We start from the raw sequence: 22,444 nt of genomic DNA, 5'->3' as shown, positions 1-22,444 counted from the left end.
CCAACCTAATAAACAGGAGCGCACTGAGCTTGCCAGGACACGTTCTGTGATGTTGTAAAGTGAAATACAATGTCGTGTCAACACGGGAGCTTTTACTCTGAAAAAGTAAACCGGATATTTTATTTTCACACTTCCTCTCCCGCTCGTGCTGAATTCCCCCCCACCCCCAGTGAATAATATTACTCGATAACTAGTTTTAACCTGTTTTAGTTTTAACAACACAAAACAGTAAAAGAGTAAAGATACATGTCATAAAAGCATGTCAACAAATCGCCTGAACTATTGGTTAACTCTAAGGATCATAAAAAAGACAATATTAGGTGGTTTAAACGCATATTAATAACCAAAATACGGGACACTGCTCACATTGCTTACCTTGCGCAATAAGGGAAAGTCAAATTTGAGCCAAAATGGCGCCCGGCACGGACGAGGCTGTAAAACTACGGTGTCCTGGGGGAATGTTTTGTTTAACTCCTGCCACACAGACAGTACAACAGCGACGTCTTGTGGCACATTTGGATAACTGCCTTACTTATTATTTATTACTTATTTATTTTTATTTTTTTATTTAATTGTATTCTATTAAAATGCACCAAAAAAATAGTAATAGTATTTTTTTTTTATCTAAAAACATGGTGGTATCATGACAACAAAACCTGGCATTTAAAGGGTTTAAACCTTTTTTTTTTTTAAAGTATAATATATAAACATGTATATATTTATAGCTTTCTTTTAAAGGGGGACATTTTTGTGCTTAGTGCTTCAAGTGTGACTATTATTAAACTAAGGGTTAAAGGTGCTATATGTAATAAATGGATTACCTGTCATTAGAGATTGAGCAATGTTAAATCTGATAACAGCGGTGCCGCCGCCTGTATCGACCTCATTTTAAAGCGCGGACGCAGTCAAGGATCCACTTCGGATATTCATTCCCTCCATGTATCTGCGAACGGAGATTAGATTAGGAAATATTCCACAGTGCACCAAACGTCAGTACATTTACATGCAGTCCAATCGAGCTAAGGCCTTAGTCTGACTAAGACAGGCAATCAGACTACTGTAATTTGACTCTGACCAGAGAATCAGGCACCAGAGAAAAGACATTTTTTATTTAGCTTTTGGAGTAAGTGTATGAATATACAGTATGTACAGTATGTGTGTGTGTGTAAATGAACAAATATAGAACAATAACTACATTACAATTAGTTCCAATTAGTTGAACGCTCCATCACATATAATTATTATTTTCACAGGGCTTCAAATTGCGAAGGGCTCCATGAAACACCTGATAATTATATGGTGAAGAGAGTTTTCTGTATGTTTTATCAATGTGTGGGCGTTATTACAAACCGTAGTATTAAATCACAGTGGTCGACAATGACTCAGGTTATTGAATCAGACTGTTTATTTAACGTAGGGAGTGGGTGTACACAGTATACAGTATATACCGAGTGTGTGTGTGTGTGTGTGTGTGTGTTGTCTGTACATGAACACAAACGTAAGCAGAAATAATAAATTACAGTTTGCCTAACGCAGCGCAACAAATACACCCTGCAAATCACAGTCTCGTTCAGCCGTGACATCGTCAAACAACCGCGCACAGTAAGTAAATCATGTTTGGCAGCAGGTTCCGAAAAACTGCTGAGTCATGGCGGACGATTAGCTTATTCACCGTGTCGATGAGCACCACGCCACAACAGCTAAAGTCAACGAATTCAAGCGATAAACACACACACAGTGTTATAACTAAACAGAGAAATGTGCCTGTCCACTGAGTTATTACTTGTTCTGTCCAACAGGAGGCACTGCTGCGCTTTTATATCAAAACGGTCTCCTGGCCATAAAAGAGGGAGGAAAAAAATATAAATACAAAAGGGAAAAGAGGAAAATAAGGAATTAAGACGACAAACTATTCATTGTTAAAATATTACGCATCTCCAACTGTGACTTTAGCGCCGTTATTTTCAGTTTAATTACATAAGACGCTTGCTATTTGGGTAGGAAAATAAATTAATCTTATTTATCATATATGCACAAATTAAATAATCGTCATCAGTGTACAGTTTTCCTGGATTATTATGATTTTGCGTGAACTCTATAAGCTTTTCTCTTGCATACATGCTGTAAACATTCATGCATCTCTCCATGTGTGTCTTCTCTACACTCTTCATATCATATTTGGACTTTTATTAGTACTTCTTCATATATATGCACATTTTGTAACTGTGAAGGGAATTATTGAGGACACCGCATTAGTTTTAGCTTCTAGGAACATCAACTTTAGTACGACTGAGACTCTACTCGTATTGTTTTAGATGTAAAAGTGTCTTTTTATATCACTAGAGTTTGTTCAAATAACATATTTGACTTGCTTGATCTTCAGAGATATGCTAAATATATTAAGATACAACATAAGAAGCTAAGGAGCAACATGACTTCAAGTTTCTTCTTCTTCTTCAAAAAAAAAAAAGGTTTGCAGTTTTCCTCAAAAGTGCTATTTGAAAAAAATAAATAAAAATAAAGTAAAATAAATCGGTCTCAATCAGCTTCTCCAGTATTTTCTATCTTCTAACTCAGGATCTCATACATTGACACTGAGCCACAAACAGCCGACGTCGAGGAGATGCCAGTTTAGCCAGAGTCACAGCAGGTGATGCAAATCGAGCATATACCAACGATGAAGTCACGCTGAGATTCTGACAACGTCCTCAAAGTTATTTCACATATCGTGGACAGTAGTTTTTTGAGGAAGGAGGCGGAGCAGGACGTGAATGAGGAAACTGGGCAGCCTGAAGCCACCAGAATCACAATTTGGCTTGTGCAAACGGACGTTCAGAGACAACACCAGGCCCCTATTGGACGATACCAACATCTGTGCGTCACTTTATCATCTAGTCTCCTCTAAAATAGGAACATAATTTACAAAACTAACATACTGTGCAACTGAATAAAACTCAAACGTATCAACTGAGACCATTAAGTCGTCAGAAATGTTGTTATAATGATGATGCTCCTTTGTGCAACCAGCGAGTCGCCCCCTGGTGGTTATTCAAAGTGTTTTTTTTTACTCCTGCATTGGCGTCCTTGGGAGAACTAGAGAACTAGTCTTTTTTATATATGGTTTATGGCTATTGCACTGTTATGAGTGCATGGACCTTATGCTATTGTTGCTGCGACGTCCAAAATGTCGAAAGTTAACATGAAAAAAAAGAAAAAGAAAAAAAAAAAAGAAAAAGTAATAAAACTGTATGGGTAATGGGGGCGGGACTAGATAAGCTTTGCTTCTCCCGCTGTCCCTTTCGGTCATGTGTATGAATATAAATGATGATGTATGCAGATGTTGATTACTTGTCATGCCCGAAATAAACGATTCATTCATTCATTCATTCATTCATTCATTCATTCATGAGTGGGCTGTTTGATGTTGTTTAGCATTAGCATTAGACTCGGGCGAGGAATTGCCGGTCGTGATTTTACGATAAAACGGGAAAAAAAAGATCCAACGATGTGATTCATGCAGGTAACTTGACGACGTACTCCTCATCCTCATAATTTTCCTCCTCCTCCTGCTGACAATCATAGACTGACACTTCTCTGGTGCTGCTTCACAAAGCTCTCCTGGTTCTTCTTGGCGAACTGATCCCTGTTCTCCTGCTGGACCTTCTCCTGCTGCAGCGCCACGCTCAACCTCGCCACCTCCCTGCCGACGGGCGCCGTGTGAGGCTTTTTACTGTGCCTCCAGTCTTCACACAGCATGCTCCCAGCGTCGCTCAGTTCGCACAGATGCTCCACCGAGTCGCACTTCTCCAGGTCGGACGCGATGGTCTGCAGGCTGATGACGGACATGCGGTCCGATCCGGCGTGCTCCGACTCCGGCTGCTCCCTCTGACCCCAGCCACTCTCTCTGTGCCGCTCCACCCACAGCCGGGTTTTCTCATTGTCCACCCAGTCCGCGTCTATCCCGCCGACTGCCACGCAGCTACCGACGCGAACCGCAGCGGCGCTTCTGACCTCGGCCTCAGCGCCGACGGGGGAGCTCCGCCCCCCACAGACGGCAGGATGCGCCCTGCTGGCCCTGAGTTGCCCCCGCCGTGCATGGATCTGCTCACTGATCTGCTCCAGGTTGCGCAGGGCGACAGAGTAACGCGTCTTGACTTTGGCCACCTGTTCCTCCAGCTGTATGACTTTAGCCTTGTGTTCCTGAAGAGAAATGTTTGAAAGCAACTTACGGCTCATCTACGGTGAGAGATTTAAGTTAACATTTTTGGATACACACCTCCAAAATGTGATTGAACTGAGCCTTGAGCTCAAAGTACGGCTTGGACTTGAGGATGAACTTCTTCAGGGACTTCTGGAGCGTCTGAACCCGAGCCTCCGCCTGCTGACAGAGCTGTGTGACGCGCTGGTGTTCGCGCTCACTGTGGAGGCGCTCCTCTTCCGCCTCGTTCACCTGAAGAGCACAGGTCACATGATGTCACGATGATGTCATAAACCACACTTTATATCCTCTGATTTTACTGTACAACAATTGGCCTCTTTTGTTCATTGAACTTTTACAACACATTGTCAGTACACTGTCAGTACACTATCATTCAAAAGTTTGGGCTCACCTAGAAATGTCCTTATTTTTGAAGGAAAAACACTTTTGTTCAATGAATATAACATCAACAACATAAATCAATCAGAAATACACTCTATACATTGTTAATGTGGTAAATGACTATTCTAGCTGCAAACCTCTGGTTTTTAATGGAATATGTACATAGGTGTATAGAGGCCCATTTCCAGTGTTCTAATGGTACATTGTGTTTGCTAATTGCGTTAGAAGGCTATTGAATATTTAGAAAACCCTTGAAAACCCTTGTGCAATGATGTTAGCACAGCTGAAAACAGGTTTGCTGGTTCTTTGACAAAAGGGCAAAATCATTATTTGGAATAAAAATCATTATTTCTAATCTTGTCAATGTCTTGACTATATTTTATATTCCTTTTGCAACCTATTTTATGAATTAAAGTGTGACTTTTAATGGAAAACACACAAAAAAATGAATAGGTGACACCAAAGTTTTGAATGGTAGTGTAACTTCACTTTCCAACTTCCTGTTTATGAACCACGACACCTCTCAAGAAATATGACAAAATACCACTGACACCTTGTGGTATAAAGTGGAACTACACCAATTCATCAACAATACCCCCAAAGACTTCATGACAAGTGTGCATGGACAAGAACCCTATTTTTAATTTATTTACCCCGCTCCAGGCTCTTTAACAGGTCACACTGTCCACGCTGATTTTTTTTTGTCGATCTAAGTGCAAAGCACACAGTCATTTCTGTGCAGCAGCCTGGGAACCGGGGACTCGCAGCGAGTTATCAGAAACAGATGACTCGCCTAAAAACACACTCTGTCTGCTTTAAGTCCACAGAAGCTTAGGAATGTGTTTGCCACTTATGTTTGCCATGCGACAGCGTTTTTCATGGCTGGATATTGAAGTTTTGCCAGCCTTGCACTTCCAAAAAGTTTCATAGGGAAAATCTTCCGGGCGCACACAAACACACACACACACACACAGCAGCTGCTGAAGGTAAATCGTGCACGAATGATTTCAAACGCCAAAGTCACAGGACCTCATTTGGACTCACTGATAATAAAGCTACTGTGGAATTTGGTTTACAAAAGGCTAAACTGTGAGGAAAAGAAGCAAAAGTGACCGTAAGACTTAAGCGGGTGAAGAATTCACTGGATGAGCCTTCTGTTAAAGGTCCCATCTGTAAGAATGTGGCCAAAAACGGTTACTACATTCAAATAATAATAATAATAAAAATACAGAGGTCATTTAGGTGTCGTTTTCTGACGTAACTGGCAACCCGTGGTTGCTCGGCAGCTGAGACTCTACTGACTGCAATGATTGGTAGTCGGTGGTAGGTGGCGCCACATGCCAAAACATGATTTCAAAACATAAACATGATTTGCAGTCTGGCTGTACTGTTGTTGTTGGTGAGTTCAGTTTGTTATATGAACATTATTCATGATTCTCTGTGACATATTAGGAGGATTGTATGGCCAGTTGCTTTAGATTTATTACATAATGCACCTTTAAAGTGACTAAAAAGTAAATGTTTCCCCTTCTGTCCATGTTATCAGTGACAGCAGGTGTTCTGGTCCCAGGCTGCAGTGGCACAGCAACATGTACACTGAAGATGTTGTTTACACTGTCAATACGGTCCACAACCACATGACTTTCTCTTAGTTTAATTAAACCCATAGAGACCAGGGGAAATCTGGAGTGTGTACCTTGGCTGTGGCGTGGTTCAGCATCTCCTGCCACGTGGAGTCCATGGTGTTCCTGTCAGCCAGGAGGCCCTGCTCTGCCACGTACACCATCTCTCTGGCAGCGGAGTGCATGGACACGGCTCTCTCATACCTCAGGGCGGCCTTCTGTGTCTCCTGCTGGGCCTGAGGAACACACAGCGGCAACACTTATGGACTTATGGAATTCATCAATCAGTGGCAGTTCCAAAAGTAATATGCTGCCTGCTTGAGCCTATACGGCCATGTAAGAGGGTCAGAGATGTGTCACTATAACACCTAAAGCACCTCTTTGGCGAGTCTCCTGGCCTCGTAGTACGGCCTCGCTTTCTCGATGCACGCGCCGAGCTGAGAGCCTTGAGTGTTGAGTTTCCTGGCAGAGTCGGTGAGAATCCTCCTGTAGCTGGACCTGGCATCCTGAAGAGGCAACCAGTAAGAACTCAGCGGGTTGAGACAGACATTAACTAACTGTGACACCAATAGGTTTTTTCCCCTCACATCCAGCTGCAGCTCCAGTCTGTTGATCTCGTCACTGGCCTGGTTAAGGTGCTCCAGCTCCTCCTGGAAAACACACACACAGAGGAAAGACTTAATGTTTATGATAAATAGCAGGTGGGAATCACAGGATAACCTCACAATACGATACGATACGCAATAGGGATTCTCGATTCAAAAATTGATACAATGCATAGTGTGTTAAGGCAAATTATGGCATCACAACAATACAGTTTGTATAAGATAATGTGATCACGAAAAGGCAAACTTAAGACAAAAGTTTATTTCATTCAAAACATATAAAAACTTACTTACTGTACAAAAAATAACTTGCATAAATAAAAGCTTAGGCTAGCTGCCTTTTTCTCCCAGAAGTTACACAAATAAACTGTACACAAATAACACAAACTGGTGTTTTGTGTGGTTTTTCAAGATAGAAACTCGATACATGGTTCACGATACCAATAATCATATAGCGATACATCACGATATCTATATATTCACAACATTGACATTGATACATTATGTTTACACATTTTATTTTGTCAGCACTTTAATTTGTAAAAGTTTGCCTTCAATTACAAACAATTCACGTGACACAAGAATGAACCCCAACTTTGCTAAAGGCCTAACTAACTACTAACTTTTACTTAGTAAATTTAAAACTTTTTTACTTTACTTTTTTAAACCAGTACTTGTACTCAAGTATAATGTTATCAAAATAGTCGTAGTTTTACTCGAGTAGAATATTTCTTTCCACCTGTACTTTTAATACTGTAAATGTATTATTTCCTGTATTGTGATGTTGTATTCTAACAAATAACCAACAAAACTAACTGTACTCTGAATTACTATTGTATTTACTTTAATGTCATTGACGCTTTAAGAACATTAACCACAGTGACGGTTTTACGTAAAAAAAACAACGATGGCCGCCTCTGTACTTATTAAGCTAATTCGGGGCTAAATCATTAACAACAGTGTTAAAAACATACCTGTATTCGTGGGTCCAGCTCCTCCTCGTACGTGGCAGCATCTTCTCCCTCTGTTTTCGGCTGCTGTTTCTCAGCATCAGCATCTTCTTCCTCCTCCTCCTTCTCTGCTCCTCTCCGCCTCAACACGACGCCGCCGCCGCCGCCGCTCCCTTCGCCCCCCGTAGCCTCCTTCCCCGGGGTCTCCTCCCGGACGTTGCTCACTTCAGGGCTCCCCTCGCCGTCACGCGAGGGCCGAGGCTCCATTTGCGGCCTGTCGGGGATTTATTTGATTTTCATTTTAAAATACAATATGTCAACGGTGAAAATGTGAAAAACGGGCGTCGTTTCTTCATCGTCATGGACAATACGCTTTTAGGGGCTGCAACTCAGAGGCGGTTCGGCTTAAAATAAACGTTATTTTTTTGAAAAACAGCTCCGTTAAGTGTGTGGAAATATTATTTTGTCTGAGCGGTGCCGAGTTGTGCTGTCACTGCGGTGACGCACGCACGCACGCGCGCGCACACACACTTCCTCCACACCGGAAACTACACCAACATAATATAAAAACAACAACAATTATTTATTTACATGTAAGAATTATATCATAAACCGTCATATCACAGATTTATTGTCAATGGTTAACTTCACATACACAAACTTATCAAAACATGTCTCTCAATTTGATTTCCTGAGCGAATTTAGAGAGTATTTCAAATATTTATTGACAGCAAAAAGAGAGACAAAACGAGTGTATTTTCTTACAAGAATAATGATAAATGTCGTATTTCTTTCGTCATGTTTTATTTCATTTTCTTTTGCTTTATAGATTTTTAATCCCAGAGCTAGTTAGTGCCTGCGACGTCTTACCTCTCTCTACCACTAGAGGGGGGTATTTGTTATGAAGTCATGTCCGTCCATCCCCCACGCGAATTTCACCAATAAAGTTCATTAAAATAATCGATTATCTTTTCAAAGTCAAACAGTCTCGAGACTTTGAGCTCAAGTCCAAAACAAGTATTTCGCAATAAGTCCTAGATTCAAGACTTTGATCTTAATTCTAATTCCAATTATGAAGTCTTTTGAGTTTGAGTTGCAAGTCGAGTCGGAAGTCTCTGTTTGTGGAACTTGAGCGTGACTTCAGTCCTCCTTTTGTGTGTTTATTTTATACATTTTTATTTAAGTATTTTGTGTCATCAGTTGTCAAGGAAATTAACTGGATTAAACCAGTGCCACCAGCTCTTTGATAGTATGGACATACACTGTAGGTGCTCTACACAGCCTGTACGTGTTATATAACACATATAAAATGAAAAAGGACATGATTGCAAATGTTCACCGAACAGTTCCTCCCAAAGTTCACCATCGCCCTGGTGTTTCCTTTTATTTTATTTTATTCGTGTTTTTCTTGGTTTTGATGTTTCTCAGCCAAACTCAGGTATTGGTAGAAAAACAAAAAGTTAAATAAAAACTACATTTAAATGTGACAACAACAGCAGGGGAATCATGTACTCTGCAAGCCATGACAGCCAAAGGCTCTGTTTCTCAAAAATGAATGTGTCTTTCAGTCCAAAGCAACATTTGTAGATCTATGTTCATTCAGCTCCCAGTCTTAACTTCTGTACACGCAGTATACAAGACAGGGCTCCATCACTGTCCTATGTACAAATTATACCAAAGAATAACAAAATGTTGGACGTGTCCATCTCTTTCAACATTATGGGTGAGACTTCTGTCGCTTCCAGAATCTCTTGACTTCGCTGTGTCCCTGCGGAGTCACCACCAGCACCCTGTGAGCCACGTCCTGCCACACCAGACAGCCCAGACCCTGGAGCACAAACACACACATACACATACACACCACCCAGTGATTAGAATAAGAACCGCTCATTTACGCCATATGGCATATCCATGGATTTTCACAAGTGCCACCTTATGTTGCTGCAACATAATGTGCGTCATTTGTGTGTAGTCGATAAGCTCGCCTGGGTGTATTTTTCTTTTTATTCATCAGGAAAATAAAAATCAAACCTGAGCTCGGTCTCGCAGCACCTCAAAGTCAGCCTGAGAGAGGAACTGGTTATAGAGCACTCCTGAAAGACACACAGACAAAACAAAATAAACAAAAACAAATAAAAACTTTATTATTTTATCATTTCAGTGTACAACTGTGTGCGTAAACTGTACTAAAGTTAGAGCACAGCTCTATAAACTGAGATAATTGAACAAGAAAGTAAGAAAGTAGAGTGTGTTGTTGATGATGCAGAAGCAATTAAACCCAATCAAGAAGATAGAAGTGTCTGAAATTATAAGTAAATAGAGTTTGTTTTTGTACAGATTGAAATAGTGCTGTCGAAATGTTAAAAGGTTTTAAGGAATCAAAAGAAATGTTAACTAGCATTATAAATCAAGTTCTTTCTGCAACCAGTGGAGTCGCCCCCTGGTGGCTATTCAATATAGCCCTACTTCCGGCTTAGCTTTAACCACCAAACCAGCAGTAACGATTAACATACTAATTTCACAGTCCATTGAAAATGCGAGTATTGGCCAGAAAACAAGAAGAATGACTCATTAAACTTTAAAACATGAGAAATTAGGGAGGGGGAAAAAAAAGGTAAATATCTCTTCTCCAAGCTATTGCACACAAATGAAGCACGCTTACCTTCGCTGAACTGTAGTCGATCTCTCTCCAGCTCCCACAGACGGATCTGATCTGTGATGGTTGGCGGCAGCACTGGAGTCTAACGAACGAAAGATGGAGAGAATGAAGACAAAAAAAACAAAATACAGACGCACAGCAGATGGTGTCGGTGTGACGTACCTGTTTGAGCATGAACGGGTGAGCTCTGGTCCTTAGAAAGTGGATGATCTGTAGAGGGTAAACGGATTAGACACGTTTTTTTAAGGAGAAACACATCTACTGTATGAAATCTAAGTAAGTAAGTCAAAGATCAGAGAGAAAATCCACATTTTTAAGAGAGTGAGAGGTTTAAAAACATCCATTTCCTGTTGGATAAGTCTGTCTAACAGGGAGATAAAGACGCAAACATGTTCTTAAGACACTGTAGACATAAACTGATGTAGATTTTACTTGGTAAGTCTTTAGTTAAGTTGCTCAAGAGAGAGCATAGCTGCTCTTTTCTTTCCTTTCCCTCCTTGCTCAGTCAGTACCTGCTGTGCGGTGATGCCGTTGGCGATGGCCTGCTGCACCGACTCCCTCGTCACATGAGCCACCACGACGTTAGAGAAGCGATACAGCATTTCGCTGAAGAGAGCGACCAGAGCAATCTGAAGTTCTGAGGCTGGGAGGAAAAGCCGGAGAGGGAAAAAAAAGCGGAAAACGTGCGTGTGAATTGTGTTTACACTAGCAAAACGGCGACCTGTCAAGTGTTCAGACTTACTCGTGTAGGCGTAGATGCGATAATTTGTTTCCACCACAATGTAGCCTGTTTCTCCCGTACCGGGAATGGAAGACAAGGACGAGGAGGAGGAAGATGAGGAGGAGGAGGTGGAGCTGGTAGTGACACCTGCAGCCAGGGAGATGGCCAGTCTGGTGGGGTAGTACCGCCTTGATTTCCTCTGGTGACAAAACACGGAGGAATAACAGAATTGTGATATGATGACAGATGATGTATAGCAGGGCTGTCAAACTCATTTTCACTGAGGGCCACATCAGCATAATGGTTACCCTCAAAGGGCCAGATGTAACTGTCATAATAATAACTTTCTGTATTTATTACTTATTCAATTTCACTCGTTGCATGATGCATTTTCAATGATAAACTGCGATCTAGTGGCAGTGCCGCCACTTTGCGGGTGACACAATCGTCGTGCATTGTGGGAAATGTCGTTTATGGTCAATGCACGCCTTAAATAAGCATAGACCTATTTAAACACAGATTAAGACCAATTAATCACCCGCGGGCCACATAAAATTACGTGGTGGGCCACTTCTGGCCCCCGGGCCTTGAGTTTGACATTATGTGCTGTACAGAGTGAGTACACCAATACAGAGCTCAAAAACATAACATTTTATAGCTAGAACATGAGTACAAGAGTCATCCTTACCTTCCTCTGGAAGACCAGGCCAAACTCCCGCAGGTGCTGCAGGAAGGTGAGCAACGACTCGCTCATGCCCTCCACCGAGTAATCCTTCAGCACAAAGCAACAGGTGATTGAGAGTGATATTGTTACAGCAAACACAGGAAAGTTAAACAGATATTTAACTGCAGGGCACTCACTCTGCCCAGAGTGGAGAAACTGAGTTGGAACAAGAAGGACAAGATCTCCACCAGTTCCATGCCTCTGGACTACAAAAGACAAAAGTATGACATACACAAACACATGAGAAGACACAGTTTTCTTAGCTCATCACTACATAAGATACGGGATGTGAAACACACACACGTACCTGTGCAGTTTTGAGGTACTGCAGCGTGATGTACCACAGCTGAGAAGCCGTGTCCAGCAGGAGGAACTGGAAACCGGCTGAGGTGATGTAGGGCGCCTCTCCTGCCTCTCTGACTCACAGAAGAAGACAAGAAATGAGGTCTTCATTCACCTCTGAGTCTCTAACATTTGCATTTCCTCTTCAGTTTGTTGTTGTACCTTTTCATGAGGCCCGCTTGAACCAGCAGCTGCGACAGGTCCTGACTGACGGCGGCGTTGGGAGAGCCCACCATGAAGTGCAGAATCACCTCCCATCGCTCCATGGCGTAGCGGTCCAGACTGTCTATGTCCCGCGCGTGGCGGTCAGGACCCAGAGAGCTGCCCTCGTCGGACCACGCTTTGCCCCTGTGCAGCGACAACGGGTAATGATTATGCTTTACCTTTATATAGAAACACCTCATCCAAAATGTCAGCTGATTTCAGATCTGTGGGAGCAGACGTACCCGCCGAGCAGAGCGATCCTCAGGTTTGCTTTGAACACGGGATTTAAAATGTATCCCTGCAGACCGCCCTGCAGCTGCTGACTGTGCCAGAGGCTGAGTCCAGTCAACACTGACACACATTCATCATGGTTCCTGCAGGTGGAAGACAGAGACAACAATAATCATTCTTCTTCTTCTTTGGTGTTTTATGACACTTAGTATCACTTGTAGTATATCTCCCAAAGCATTGGAAGATGATTTTGCTCTTTTATCTGTCGTACTGTCAATAATGTATATCCACGTTTAAATGTTCTAAGAGGAAACTGATATATGAACTAAAATAATCTAGTTTATTAAAAATGGGACAACTAGAAGCAGGAAAACAGTGAAGATAAACTATGACACCACACAGAAGCAGAACAACTACATTTAAAAGATAGAAACCATAACATTTAGCAATAACGGAGTGAGTAACCTGTCTTATTATGAGAACTATAACATGGTAAAAACCCAGATTTTAAGTTGGGTAGGGAAGTTGGGAAGAAAATAGTGTATCTATGCATCCCTGATCCAGATAATTATTATTACAGAGAACGAATTCAGGTGGAAATGAAATGTAACATAAGTAAAAGTACCCACAGTAAATGACACACAGTACCACAGGAAAACAGTGAGTGTAGTGAAGACATAGTAAGGACAGTGGCTCACTTCTGACTGTCTTTTTTCACCCACAGTGCCACTGCAGCCTGTGGCAGGGGCTGATCCAGGAACAGCATACGCATCACATAGTTTTTGGCCAGAGAAGGGAGTTCCCTATGGAGGATTGCACACACAATATAACATAATATAAGAATTATAGTCCCCGACGTTCAGATGAGAAGTACTGTATGAGCCACCTTACCTGTAAACAGCCAGACATGTTGCTGGATGATTGTACAGTCGGTCCAAAATGTCCGGGCTGAGCCCTTTCAGATACTCGTGCAGATTCTGACACTGCAGCTGAACGCGTAGCTTCATCATCTGCCAACAACAAAACAACAACATCAGTACATTCACCCTATCCAAGCCTTTACTCTGGACCAAAATACATACATAACATATATTGAAATTTGGCAAACTCATGAATAATCTCAAATAACCAAACCTTTTTATTGATTTTAATGAATTCAGCACACGTTAAATGTACATAGCTTATATGTTAGCTTTACTAACACATTTTACATAGAATTAATCTTAATTTATGTCACTTACATTGGATTGACCCCTTTTAAACATATAATGTATCGAATTTATTCCTAATGTTAGCCAAGATACTTCATGTAACTTTTCTTACTAAGCTTATATCAAATTCAGCTTATTTAACACCTCTTTTTTCGAATGTATCTTAACTAACATACCGTATAAACTGAAACTAGCATAACTAACATCTTATATCGCATTGACAACAACGCAACTGCCGAGAACAGAGAATCGGAAACTAAGTTAGTTTCCTAAGTAAGAAAAGGATGTTGCTTACCGTGAAGACGGGCAATAAGTGTCAGGAAACACCCGGTGAAAAAGTCATTAAATAATATAAAATATAAACTGCATTTGTTATGATTTTGTATCTGTTTTGGAGCAAAGCGGCATGTTTGCGCTGCAGCAGCAGAGCAGACGAGAAGACTGGCTCCGACTTCCGGTTGTCAGATCATGTGACCTGTTGTGAGCGTCCTCATTGGTCTTAACCTTGTTCGGCGAGCCAAGTGGTCGTTGAACGAGTTGAGTGGCTCAGTGCTGCCACCTGCTGTGCTAACGTCGCTTCACAGGGAAGATTGTTTGAGAAACGGACAGAAAGACGAGCCTTTTTTAAAGTTTTAAACATTTTTGCTTGACGTTTATTTAATTTGCCATTAACAGACAACAGGAACGATGAACGTACACAGATTTACTAATGTTTTAATAGTAAATAGTCCTTAAAAATGCATTATTCAAATGTTGATGTGATTTCAGGTCAGTGGGAAATACTGTACATTTCATTGGAGTAGGTGTGTGATGAAATAAAGGTGTTATCTTCGGTACTTCACCTTTAACTGCAGTGGTTTCTAGTTTACTCCCATGCAGCCTGTGCCAATGTCAACACCTATGAATAAATATTGCGTTGACAAATTTAATTGTTATTGGTTGGATTACAGGAAACATCTTGTGTACACAAAGTACCACATTTGACCCAAAGACGACCAAAGAGGACAAACTCTGTCGTCGATCATAAGATTTGTTTATTCACACAACCAGGATTTGTTGCATCAATATACACATAATTCACGCACGAGACCATAATATTTGTGACGGATGTTTCTACTGTATGTAAAGTAATGTAAGAGTTAACTGACATTGAAGAATCCACAGCGACTGTTGGCCTAGTGCATGCGTTATTGCTCACTTTGAAGAAGCAGTAAAATGGTGTTGAGTTGAATCTCTGCAGAGTGAAGTCGCACACAAACGCCGGAGCACTTAAGTCATTCAGGCACAAAGCTCGGAGCAAAGAGACGTTCAGCGACAATGACGTACACAGGGATACGTTTCTCATATTTAGAATCAGGTGAAACGTCTTTTAAGTGCAGTCGTGACTAATTCCATTTCCGGGTCAAGAATCCAGGTTCGCGTCTTTGTTGTTGCCTGATTGCCATTGACTGTGAAACTGGAGGACGATGATTGACAACATCAGTCAGTCTGTAGAAACACAAGGATACCGGCTTAAATATACATATTCACACATGCATATTAATTTACTGTTGTCTATCTATACATGTAAGAACTATATCAGACACTCGTGTGTGAAATTTGGTCAAATAATTAATGAATTTTACTCATAAAATTGAATATGAGTAACTATAGTCTGTTAAATCACTTTCTTTTGTTAATATTATGTATTATAAGGACCAGTGTGTGGGATTTAGTGACATCTAGGGGTGAAGTTGCAAACTACAGCCTCTGCAGTGTCTACCTGTAGATTTGAAGAAATTGTGTTTATGTTTATTTTGGTGTTTTTGTTCTAGTTAAGTCATGGAGAATTATTTAAAAGTTCCCATTAAGCTTTAAAATGACTTTACACATCATTTAAAAAGGTAGGACACAAACACATATACACACAAATATACCCGCAGATCGATGTAATATAGAACAAACACGGGACATAATTTGTCTTAAGTGAAGGTTTATTTGAAAAGCGTAAGGGATCCATCTATGTTTGAGAGATTCCGTGTTCCTAAATCTCTACAACAGAGATTTTGAGTGCAAAGACGACAGCAGCATGAGGTACAGGCACCACTTTATAAATTAGGCGAGCAATAAAACTTAAAAGGTTTCTTACACACAAACAGAAAATTGGCATCCACCATCTTATATTATAGAGAGAAAGCAAACAAGCATATGACAATAATAACCTCGCACTGTTTACAGGAGGAAGATGCCGACGTGTTCTCGACTTCAGGTCCAATGATAACGGCTAAAATACAAGTCGATGCAAGATTTTAGAACAGAAGGAGTTTCATTTTTATCGTCTTTCCATACGTCACATGAAACTTGAACATACGGTCGATTTCCGCCGGTCGCTATCCCTCGAGCGGTCGCTCTGGAGTTAGTTTCTACTGTGTCGCAGCGAGGACAGGAGGAGGGGCAACAGGTTGAGGGCGGGCCGATGGTCCTGGGCCCCCAGAGCCACCAGAGCCCCGGCCAGGAGGGAGGTTACTGTGGGCAGGACGGGGGGCTGAGCCGGCATCACCTGTAACACAGAGACACATGACATGGATACTCAAAAACAAGGTAATAAAATACTAATCTCGCTGTTTGATAGTTTTAAACAACTGGAAAGTCAGATTTGTGTTATTTTAAAAAAAAAACCTGCACCAAACCCCATAGAGAAAATCATCGATTTTACATCATTGAACACTGGGGTTGTTCATCCACTGCTGCCTCCATCAACATGTTCAAATGTGTCATGTAATGACGTTAGAGTTTGAAAATCCCGTGTTCAGATTTAAATTAATGACACTGGCAATTGGCAAATGAGGCAAGAGACGATGAGCATCGTTCGTTTCCCTGCAAGCTAAAAACGTTGATTTTCTCTATGAACTCTGGTGTGGTCAGCTGACAACAAATCCATCTCATGGAGAGATTAAAGTTCTGCGATGTGCTGAAACACTACTAAACACGGTTACCTTTTCAATTTTATGACAATGAATGAGTCCGTCCTGTCCAATGTAAAACGTGGAGAACGCATCATACGTCCTATAACAGAAGAAATGTGACATTAGTGTAGCTTAATCGACACCTTAAATTAAAAAAATGAGTGCTGTGCAATAGGTTAACGCACGTTAACGCATGACACGTTTCCATGACTACTGACCGGAAAAAGACACGCGTGACGTCACGTTTACGTGCCGCGACACCGGAGTCCAGGCACCGTTTACTAGTTAGCTCCGTTAGCTCCTTTTAGCACCGTTAGCACGCCTACAGTCGAACTGGAGCAGTCTATTCTACAAATAACCAGCGTACCTGTGTACTGCATATGTGTGCATCTGTTTTTAAAGTTTACCGTCACTTTAGAGACTCATTTCAACAATCCGGAGTCACGTAAACATGACGTCAGGCGGGTCTTTTTCCGGTCAGTCGTCATGGAAAGCGTCGTGAGTTAACGTTGACGCTTTAACGTTTGACAGCACTATCAAAATCCTCTTCACGCGTGGACCACACCAGTAAATGAAGGACCTGAATGTCGCCGTTTCCCGGTTACCTGTAGAGATTAGATTTGTCTTTGCGATAAAAGCGAAGCAGCAAAGAATGGAAGGGAATTCCCTTGATCCTCCAGCGAGCCTGAATGGTTCCTTCCTCCACGTGCTTGGTGAGCTTCAGCACCTCGACGTGAGCCTCAGTTAGGTAACAAAGACACAGCAGGCGCCACAGGGCGATGGCGGCTCTGTACTGCACCAGGCCTCTGCACCAACACACACACACAAGAGTAGAGGATTTGGTTAAAGCAGAAACAATGATATCAAATCACACCATCATCATCATCATCATCATCATCATCCAACAAACTGAACAAACAGATTCACCTGGTCTTGAAATTCAGGATGGAATTGATAAACTCCACGTCGTAAGAATACATGGAGAAATCATGGTTCTCAATCAAGAGTTTTGGAAGCTGCAAAAAAATAAATAGAAACTCAAATCAGCTTATATTCAATTTTTTTTAAATAATCTTTATTACCTCAGCCAATTATGACAACCAACACTATTTTTCTTCTTCTCAGAAACTTCAAAAATGCTGCCACAGCTTTTATTTTTATCGAATATATTACCAGCGCAGACATTAAAAATGTCGATTGGCGAGACAGAACATTGGTGTTGTTACTAAAACTGGGAAATGGGTTAAAGATATGGGCCAAACATTAACTTTAATGAATTAAAATAGAAAAGAAGAGAAGGTTTTATTGTAAAATAAAGATAAAGATGATAAAGCTACGCTGGTATTAAGAGAATTACCAGTTTGATGCTGCCATTAAGGCACATTATTGTCTTACGTAACACAGTGTCAACGTTTCACCTCATGTGACTTTTCCTGGTTAAAATTGTGACTAAATCTGAAACCACCACCAAAATACAGTCATTTTTCGTTGGGCCACATCCTACATCTGAAGAAAATGTTATTCCACCCTTTACTTTATGTTTATCTCAGAAGAGTCTCTGCAATGTCGTCTGATTGAAAATTGAAAAATGTATATTAGGTTACACTTTCTGATAATTTTTTTGTTGTGCTTTCATTTCTTGTTGCTAATTGTAATTTTCATATCAAGACCAGGGATGGGGTTGGGTGATATGGCCAAAAACAAAGTTAAAATCATTTGATATCTGTAATTATTGTGATAAAATAATTAGTTTGAGAGTTTTGTTCCAGTGTGAACGTTAAAGAAACCAGTTACTTGTGGTTTTAAACTTGATAATTAGACAGAAAACAACTCATACTTTGCACAAAGTTTGCAAAACATGGCTGAACTAGAGGACAGTGTTTGTTTTTACCTCTATCCTCAGTCGCTCGTACATCACAGCCATTTTCTCCTGCTCTTCACTGTCTCCTTCGGCGCTGCCACCCTCCACGCTCTCTGCATGCAGACACAGAGTAACAGGATGCAGACGAGGCCTCTGGGCACATTTGTCGTCCTGCCGCGTCGATTTCAGCCAACTGTCATAAACGGGCTCCGCGCCCGGGCAATGGAAGCAAAAAAACTGAGAACCGTTCATGAACGGCGCGGGACACCGCTCTGCTTCAAACAAACTTCTGAAGCAGCCATGTTCTCGGTCAAAAACACCGTTTCGCTTGACGTCGTCCATGCGGATGTCGTCCTCCCTGCTGCCGTCCACCGTGGTCAGGGAGAAGGACTTCTCCAGAGACAGAAGCTCTCGGAGGTTGAAGTGACCGAGCAGTGGGACGTCCTGCAGGGAGCGGAGGCCGTCCGTCTCGCCCCGCCGCACCAGCACGCACACGCCCAGAGACTCGTCCCAGACGTCATCATAGGAGCCTGCTCTGTGACACGGGCCGGCGTTGTTGAACGGGTGGGAGAGCACCGGCTGCTTGACGCTCTGATACCTCAGGCTGTTGGGCGGCGCCAGGGCCCATGATGCACTGCTCAGGGGGCGCGTGTGACGGATCCACCACAAGTCCACTGCCTGGAGGAGCAAATAAAAAGAAAGCCAGTAAAGTAATCTTCAACATACCACACTGAGAACAACGCTCTGTGCCACTGGAGAGCAAACTGTACACTTTTCGTAAATTGCAAAGGTAACGCTGATCATTTCTGTGCCGTAAAATACTTCTGTGGTTGTTTTTAATCATGTTTTTGAAGGAGAGAGTGAGAAAAAGAGATGTTATATTTTGTGTATTAATAAAGTTGGCCTCCAAAATCCTGTTCTCACCTTTAAATGGGGTTTTTGGAAGTGTGATTACATTAGCAGGAACAGGAACACATGCCTCCATGGCTGTAAAACACTAATCTGACCTTATAAATCTACCCCTGCACAAGTCTAGGATTTCCTGAGAATATGTTTGACAGCATTGTATGAGAGGAAACTGGTTCTGTGCTGCTTTTGTAAACTACTCTCACACCTCACGCAAGTCCACAGAGAAAAATCAGCAAACATCAAGGCACACACAGTAGATGAGGATCCATTGCTGCCTCCAGCAAGTTCAAATGTGTAATTTCTTCAGTCAGATTTACCTAAGGCAGCAGTAGACACGCAGTGCATTTATCCAAGCAAGCCGGATAAAACACATTTCCTCAGTGGACTTTGGTCAATTTACAAACCTCAGTCTCTATTTAGCAAAGGCCGTCTCATGGCAGATCTAATGGTTAACACCGTGTCCCTGCTTTACACTGAGTGCAAGCATTCTCTGCTTAAAATATTACTTGGTGCAGAGGGTGAACACGGCGCTGCAGGCAGTGCTGGCCGACGTGTCCATATTTAACCACACGGTCGTGGCCATTTGTTAAGCGAACATAAAGAGTTTAAAATTCAAGCGCATTACCTGGCCAAGAGCCCAGCTCTGCTTCTTTATGGGCTGCCTTCTGCTACGGCTGCGGACACAACCCACCCAGAAGGCGACACCCCCTCTGCTCACAGCCATTCACTACAGGGGCCCCGAGGCAACCCCAGTTAGCAGCAGAGCATCACCCACGGCACGGAGAGAGCGCTGCAAGGACACACGAGGACTGTTTTCCTTCCTTTAGATTTGACCAGCCTGGAGGATTTCCCCAACTACAGCAGCAGGCGTTTCCCCTGTTCCGAGGAACCTGAGACTACAGAGGGGGAGAATAAAGAAGCGATGAGAGGGAGCAGGAAAATGTGCATGTATAGCAGCAGAGCAGGGCGCGCGGGGACAACAAGCAATAATACAGTCATTGCTGGTGGTTTTTAGAACAGTCAAGCTGCACACAGGAATGTTGCATGGCGACCCAAGAGCTAAACACATCTACACTGAGAAACGCCGAGAATGTTGTGTTTATTTGATGGAATTAAGCAACGTTGCGCGAACAGATTTTGACATTTGTTTATATTTAAAGTAACATGCATTGAATGCATGTTAAATAATGATGTGTAGCGTTAAAGCAGGGAAATAACAACTGGATATTCAATGGTATCAATCATGAATAAAACGAAGGCACTGGTGGACCTCGGTGGTTCCACTGAGGCTGTCAAAGCTGATGCCAGGAGCACATGACCTGCAGCAGACCACACGTTAATAATCAGGCTCCATGGTGACAGTGGTTACTGAACTCACCAGAAACAAACTTACTAAAAAAACGAAATAAATAATGTCCCAGCAGCAGCAAACTGTAATCTTACAACAGGAAGCACAAGTGAAGATTCTCTCCTCAGTGAACATCTTCAGGTGGTAAAACATGAACATGTTTTCCTTTAATGTCTTTCAAACTAACTTTACCCATATTAATAACATGACAACTATTTGTCCCATTGCTGAGAACAACAACAACAACAACAACATATGAGTCTAAGGCTGCAACTAGCGATTATTTTCACAATCCATTAAACTGTTGATTACTTTCTCGATTAATCATGTGCTTGTTTTGTCCGTGAAATAACAGAAAAGGTTGATTGGTGTTTACCAAACCTGGAAAAGATGACATTCTCAAATGTCTATATTTGCCCACAGTTTTAAGGGTGTTCTGTTTGTTTATGTGGAGCAAAGAACCCAGAAAATGAAACGAACACGCCAGAAAACACTAAAACCGATTCAATTCATAATCGGTTAATCTGTGCAGCCCTGCAGACGACACCACTGAATATTCCCTGATTTTTGGGAAAATAAATAATTAGGATGAGAATCCAAAACACACTAACTACTGTTGTGTTGTTAATGAACTGCACCGCCACCGCTCATCACATTGATCCGGTTATTCACATACATGTCGGTAGGAATTGAAACGACAGCTGCTATCGATCAACACCCGGAGTCAGGACTTGGCCCATTAATAGCCGGGACATATGTGGGTTTTACAGACGTCTTAGACTGACAGCTACAGTCCATGTGCTTAGCTACACTGCCTGCCAAACATGCTAGCGCTGCTCGCTAACTATAACTGCTAGCAGTAAGCTAACCACCGGCTTGTCGGAAACACCACCGCGTCAGGTTTACCTTTTCCCAGGCGAAACACCCACACCGACGACCGTCTAAACACAACACTCCCGTTAGCACGGCTCCCGTACAGCGGTCCCCCGTGTGTCAACGACTGCAGTGACAAGTAAATACGCGTAACTTACGCCAACTTACACAATGTCATTACAGTCCCGTGTGTGTCCTTGCCCGCCCGGCCAAACACTCGTCGTCACTGACTGCCCGCGATGGTGCTGCGTTCACGACCGTGGGAAAAAAAAACGACCCTGACCCAACTGGACAAGTTATGTTTAGTTATAATTGTGTAAAATATATACAACAGTACTTATAAAAAGCGGTTGTGGTCAAATTCTTCACAAAAGCAAACGTTTTATAAGATAGATGGATAGAGGAGGGACATGTTATTTCGATTCCTGTCTATGTCATGACAGCAGAAATGGACAATAAAGTTTGAGAAAAATAACACAATAATAATACTACTACTACAGTGAGAATAAGTAGTACACACATAATAAGTTGTGTGACTTGTGTGCATGTGATTAATTTTTTAAAATATTTAATTTAATATAGGCTCCTTATGGCACTGTAATAGTGATTTCAAACCCTGAGATTTTCGTGACCCTGATC

General features: G+C 41.9%; 3 protein-coding genes across 6 annotated transcripts; all 3 read right to left on the bottom strand.

Annotated features, from left to right (window-relative positions):
* Positions 1 to 3,363: 3,363 nt before the first annotated feature.
* On the bottom strand, positions 3,364 to 8,237 carry sh3bp5lb (SH3-binding domain protein 5-like, b). 2 transcript variants are annotated; one of them, XM_083899695.1, is made up of 6 exons: positions 7,802 to 8,237; positions 6,810 to 6,872; positions 6,600 to 6,728; positions 6,297 to 6,458; positions 4,277 to 4,450; positions 3,364 to 4,200 (listed from the first exon to the last, which is right to left on the bottom strand). In XM_083899695.1, the coding sequence occupies exons 1-6, from the start codon at positions 8,042 to 8,044 to the stop codon at positions 3,577 to 3,579; spliced, it is 1,395 nt and encodes a 464-aa protein (XP_083755821.1). In that variant the 5' UTR covers positions 8,045 to 8,237; the 3' UTR covers positions 3,364 to 3,576. The 2 variants fall into 2 exon arrangements, with proteins under 2 accessions (XP_083755821.1, XP_083755820.1); XM_083899694.1 differs by having other exon boundaries at positions 6,600 to 6,872.
* A 1,044-nt stretch (positions 8,238 to 9,281) lies between these two features.
* gtf2h4 (general transcription factor IIH, polypeptide 4) lies at positions 9,282 to 14,225 on the bottom strand. The gene is made up of 14 exons (XM_083899270.1): positions 14,165 to 14,225; positions 13,550 to 13,668; positions 13,357 to 13,461; positions 12,670 to 12,801; positions 12,386 to 12,571; positions 12,189 to 12,297; positions 12,019 to 12,087; positions 11,846 to 11,929; positions 11,179 to 11,356; positions 10,949 to 11,079; positions 10,599 to 10,646; positions 10,440 to 10,518; positions 9,809 to 9,870; positions 9,282 to 9,605 (listed from the first exon to the last, which is right to left on the bottom strand). Exons 2-14 carry the CDS (start codon positions 13,666 to 13,668, stop codon positions 9,495 to 9,497), a joined length of 1,413 nt encoding a protein of 470 aa, XP_083755396.1. The 5' UTR covers positions 14,165 to 14,225; the 3' UTR covers positions 9,282 to 9,494.
* Positions 14,226 to 15,052: 827 nt separating this feature from the next.
* cUnh6orf136 (chromosome Un C6orf136 homolog) lies at positions 15,053 to 22,002 on the bottom strand. 3 transcript variants are annotated; one of them, XM_083900137.1, is made up of 8 exons: positions 21,839 to 21,975; positions 20,210 to 20,480; positions 18,706 to 19,353; positions 17,742 to 17,830; positions 17,420 to 17,620; positions 16,845 to 16,914; positions 16,220 to 16,408; positions 15,053 to 15,357 (listed from the first exon to the last, which is right to left on the bottom strand). In XM_083900137.1, the coding sequence occupies exons 2-7, from the start codon at positions 20,306 to 20,308 to the stop codon at positions 16,265 to 16,267; spliced, it is 1,251 nt and encodes a 416-aa protein (XP_083756263.1). In that variant the 5' UTR covers positions 20,309 to 20,480; positions 21,839 to 21,975; the 3' UTR covers positions 15,053 to 15,357; positions 16,220 to 16,264. The 3 variants fall into 3 exon arrangements, with proteins under 3 accessions (XP_083756263.1, XP_083756262.1, XP_083756261.1); XM_083900136.1 differs by lacking the exon at positions 15,053 to 15,357 and having other exon boundaries at positions 15,846 to 16,408; positions 21,974 to 22,002; XM_083900135.1 differs by lacking the exon at positions 15,053 to 15,357 and having other exon boundaries at positions 15,846 to 16,408.
* Positions 22,003 to 22,444: the final 442 nt, after the last annotated feature.

This window comes from Microchirus variegatus (assembly GCF_963457635.1).
Source record: "Microchirus variegatus genome assembly, chromosome: 13".
Taxonomy (NCBI): Eukaryota; Metazoa; Chordata; class Actinopteri; order Pleuronectiformes; family Soleidae; genus Microchirus; species Microchirus variegatus.
Note: the sequence above shows the minus strand (reverse complement) of the source record. Positions and strands in the feature narration are given on the sequence as shown.

Excerpts from the sequence above, each read along its gene's own strand:
- sh3bp5lb (XM_083899694.1), bottom strand. The coding sequence starts at position 8,044 with ATGGAGCCTCGGCCCTCGCGTGACGGCGAGGGGAGCCCTGAAGTGAGC. Across the intron at positions 6,873-7,801 it reads AGCTGGACCCACGAATACAG|GAGGAGCTGGAGCACCTTAA; the intron begins GTATGTTTTTAA and ends TGTGTTTTCCAG. Across the intron at positions 4,201-4,276 it reads AGTTCAATCACATTTTGGAG|GAACACAAGGCTAAAGTCAT; the intron begins GTGTGTATCCAA and ends ATTTCTCTTCAG.
- gtf2h4 (XM_083899270.1), bottom strand. The coding sequence starts at position 13,668 with ATGATGAAGCTACGCGTTCAGCTGCAGTGTCAGAATCTGCACGAGTAT. Across the intron at positions 12,802-13,356 it reads GTGAAAAAAGACAGTCAGAA|GAACCATGATGAATGTGTGT; the intron begins GTGAGCCACTGT and ends TTCCACCTGCAG. Across the intron at positions 9,606-9,808 it reads TGCTGCGAGACCGAGCTCAG|GGTCTGGGCTGTCTGGTGTG; the intron begins GTTTGATTTTTA and ends TTTGTGCTCCAG.
- cUnh6orf136 (XM_083900136.1), bottom strand. The coding sequence starts at position 20,308 with ATGGCTGTGAGCAGAGGGGGTGTCGCCTTCTGGGTGGGTTGTGTCCGC. Across the intron at positions 19,354-20,209 it reads AGAGCTGGGCTCTTGGCCAG|GCAGTGGACTTGTGGTGGAT; the intron begins GTAATGCGCTTG and ends TTGCTCCTCCAG. Across the intron at positions 17,831-18,705 it reads ACGAGCGACTGAGGATAGAG|CTTCCAAAACTCTTGATTGA; the intron begins GTAAAAACAAAC and ends ATTTTTTTGCAG.